The sequence below is a fragment of the Oratosquilla oratoria genome, chromosome 25 (genome assembly GCF_046742065.1).
Source record: "Oratosquilla oratoria isolate Oo_2021 chromosome 25, ASM4674206v1, whole genome shotgun sequence".
Taxonomy (NCBI): Eukaryota; Metazoa; Arthropoda; class Malacostraca; order Stomatopoda; family Squillidae; genus Oratosquilla; species Oratosquilla oratoria.
This window is the reverse complement of record NC_134801.1, coordinates 18,343,343-18,346,674: the sequence shown is the minus strand read 5'-3', so window position 1 is coordinate 18,346,674 and position 3,332 is coordinate 18,343,343. Positions and strand designations below refer to the sequence as shown.

At 39.1% G+C, this 3,332-nt stretch overlaps 1 protein-coding gene across 1 annotated transcript in view; it reads right to left on the bottom strand.

The window, feature by feature from the left end:
• Window positions 1-1,739: 1,739 nt before the first annotated feature.
• LOC143038747 (uncharacterized) overlaps window positions 1,740-3,332 on the bottom strand; it is a 5,487-nt gene continuing 3,894 nt past the window's right edge. The window contains exons 4-6 of the mRNA XM_076208275.1: window positions 2,584-2,693; window positions 2,383-2,471; window positions 1,740-2,256 (exon numbers count right to left, since the gene is read on the bottom strand). Coding sequence (XP_076064390.1) covers window positions 2,112-2,256; window positions 2,383-2,471; window positions 2,584-2,693 — 344 coding nt within the window. The 3' untranslated portion in view covers window positions 1,740-2,111. The remainder of the gene's footprint in view (window positions 2,257-2,382; window positions 2,472-2,583; window positions 2,694-3,332) is intronic.

The window sequence follows — 3,332 nt, the reverse complement described above, 5'->3', positions numbered from 1 at the left end:
AGCAGTGAGAGGAACCATATATTCACAGTCTGTGTAGAAGTAGTCGGCCTTCGGACTTGTAATAAGAATGTTAGAGTTAAGTCTTTAATAAGCCTGTACTTCAGGTATTTGTATACTCAAAGAAACACACTTCAGGCCTACGCCCGGCAACCCTTTGCCAACCAGAGGTAAGCTACTTTTCGGTACTCAAGGAGAGTATTTAAGGGTTGCCGGGGTCAGGTCGCGGTCAGTCTCCTTTTAGGCCTAGTCTGGGCCGGGTGTGCTAGTGTATGTACATAGTGACGTCAATAAAACCCAGAAGCTAAAACCGACTGTCAATCTTCCCGGTCGTCACTAGCCCAGTAACGGCATTCAGTTACAGTACGATTACAAGTTGTTTGGAAAATTGTTAACAAAAGTGGATAATGAGAAGGATCTCGGGGTAACTATCAGTAATGATCTCAGATCATCTAAGCAGTGTATTTCAGCCTCTGAGAAAGCAAATAAGATTTTAGAGCTAATTGCGCGATCTTTTGATTTCAAAAGCTCATCTCTCATTAACAAGCTATATAAATCGTTAGTTCGTCCACATTTGGAATATGCTGTTTCCGAATGGTCACCGAATCTCATTAAAGACATTGACAGGTTGGAAAAAGTACAACGGCGAGACCACAAAACTGATTCCAAACATCAAAAATAAATCATACGAAAATCGAATAAAGCATATGAATCTGCTGTCCCTAAAAAAGTGTAGACTCAGAGGTGACTTGATACAGGTCCAATGGGGATTGGCAACATCAAAAGTGACAAAATTTTCACACTGAATGAGAATCCGACAAGAAATAATGGTCTAAAATTGTCAGGAAATAGATTCAACTTGGAAGTGGGTAGAAACAACTTCGCCAACCATGTAGTTAATGAATGGAATAAACTTCCTGCAGAGTCAGTGCAATGCAGTTCAGCTCGAAACTTTAAATCACCTAAGCAAGATACTGTAATGACTGCCATTTATTTAATATCATTTGTTTATTTGTTTGTTACTATTTGTCTTTATTTGTTATTTGCTTGATTTTCATCTATTATTATTTATCTGTCAATATATTACTATTCACTATTTGCCCGTTTGTTCATCATTTAACAATGCCTATGCATTTATTTGTTTTATTCGTTATTATTCATACTATTATATTTTTTATTCTATTTTATTTATTTATTTATTTTTCATACTTTAATCATTATTATATTTTTTTCGTATCCGACCTAGTTATGGACCAAAAGGTCTCCTGTCGGCATGCTCCGCCTTTGTAATCCTTTGTAATCGTAGATTGAGGCCTACTATAGATTCGCCCATCCGTACTCGGGTTATGTGCATGTGATTTCGTTTTCTTTGTGTTACGGCCGGCGGATACCGGCTTAGGTAACCCACTCGCCTTCTCGAAGATCAACTCAATCCAAGTGCCTAAATTATGTGTTCACGCTACCATAGATTCAAATTGTATTAAATCCATCGAACCATAGTCCGAGACTCCTAGTCCACTGTAGGTGTATTCGACCGCAGTAGGTTAAAGCACATAATAGAGCTTAACTTAGAAATTCAAATTAAGATTTCAATTAAAAAAAAATATATATATATTACATTGATAGTTCTTTGGAAGAACACAGCATTAGATTTTTGTGAAGAATTTCATTTACAGCATTACCCATGCGCACATGGCGGGTAGTAGTACAGAACGTGCGGGTATGTAAGGATGCACAGAATATGCAAGCAAAACCAATTGTATTTTCAGTGATATTACATTTTTCAACTTGAATTATCCAAACATTAAATTAGACTGAGATACTCACATGTATCAGTCATTTCTGCCTATCCTTTATTCGCCTTTCTCGTTGCCATTAGCATTTATAATCAATTGTAACTACATCTACCACAACTACAAGTGTAACTACAGCTATCACAACAATTGTAACTACATATACCACAACTACATCAATCTATATAACTACCATGACGCTGTGGTTGTTGTTGTTTACCATAGATTTCTACTCATTCCCTTTTTTTCTTCATATAGAATGTACTGTGTGGGCTTCCGCTGGTGTCCCAGGCTTTCTTCGTTCTCCATTTAGTTCTTGAATTAAGGCTCAGGGCACCTGACGATGCACTTCATGGTGGTGTTATCCCGAGGTTCATCCACCTTGTTGACATACTTGATTCTTAATTTCGTCACGTTGAAACTATAAACTTCGCCTTCGGTAATGTTTCCCATTTTGGTATTCATTCTCGGGGAAGAATAAATAGACAGACGACATAAGTATCGCAGTTTGAAATTGATGGGAAGAAAACAGTGCTTGAAATTTATCAGTTATTCCAAATCTGTTATGCAACACACGAAGGACTAGACTTACTTAGTGTTGTCGACGAAAAGGGTCAAGTACTCCTTCTTCTCAGGTTGAAGCTTGTTGCACTTAAAATTGACACTCGTACAATTCTCTGTCTGTGGGAATGATAATAACATGATTAGGATAGAATTCTGTTTCAGCTGATATCTTAACACAATGGTCAGAACAAGTAATATGCGTACGTAAGTACAAATATGTGACACTTACGTTAAATCTCAAGACACATTTGACTTCATAAGAACCATTTGTATTAAACTTGAATGACTCGCCGGGCTTCAAGGTGTGATTTGATGGGCTAGTGCAGTTTCTGTCCAGAGCTTCGTGGGCGTGAAGAGAAAATTAGACCACAAAAATTATTGTCGCATACGAAATAGTATAGTAATCATTCCTATGATAACAGCAGTGATAAAATAAACAACAATAACATTCAGTAATGATGATTTCAAATATATATTAATTATAATAATACATATATACATATACCAAAGGCTTTTTCCCCCTACACGAGGGGTAGCCAAAAAGAAAAAGGCATAGAGACCACTCCCACCCATTCCATTTCCTATATATTCCACTCCCCTCCACCCTCCTCCTTCCCTCTTATCTTGGCACCTCCCGGATGACGGGTCATCCCTGCATCCTGTCCACTGCCCTGGGTCAGAAGAAGTGTCGCAAGACACAGCACATCCACAGCAAGGCCGCTTCATTAAATCGGCGATACCCCCTCTCCGTCCTCTCATGCAGATAAGGAGAAGACGGGGAGAAATCCCTTCGGGCTGCGTCAATTTCTTTCTCATGCATACTTCCTCACCCCCCCCCCCCACCCCCCACCCACTCCCCCTCATACATCACAACATCATCTATACACAACCCCTCTCCATTCACCCCTATCTTCTGTCCTCTCCTGTCCTTCCTCCACAGACATTCCTCTCTTTTGTAAAGCCTCTTTCACCCCATCC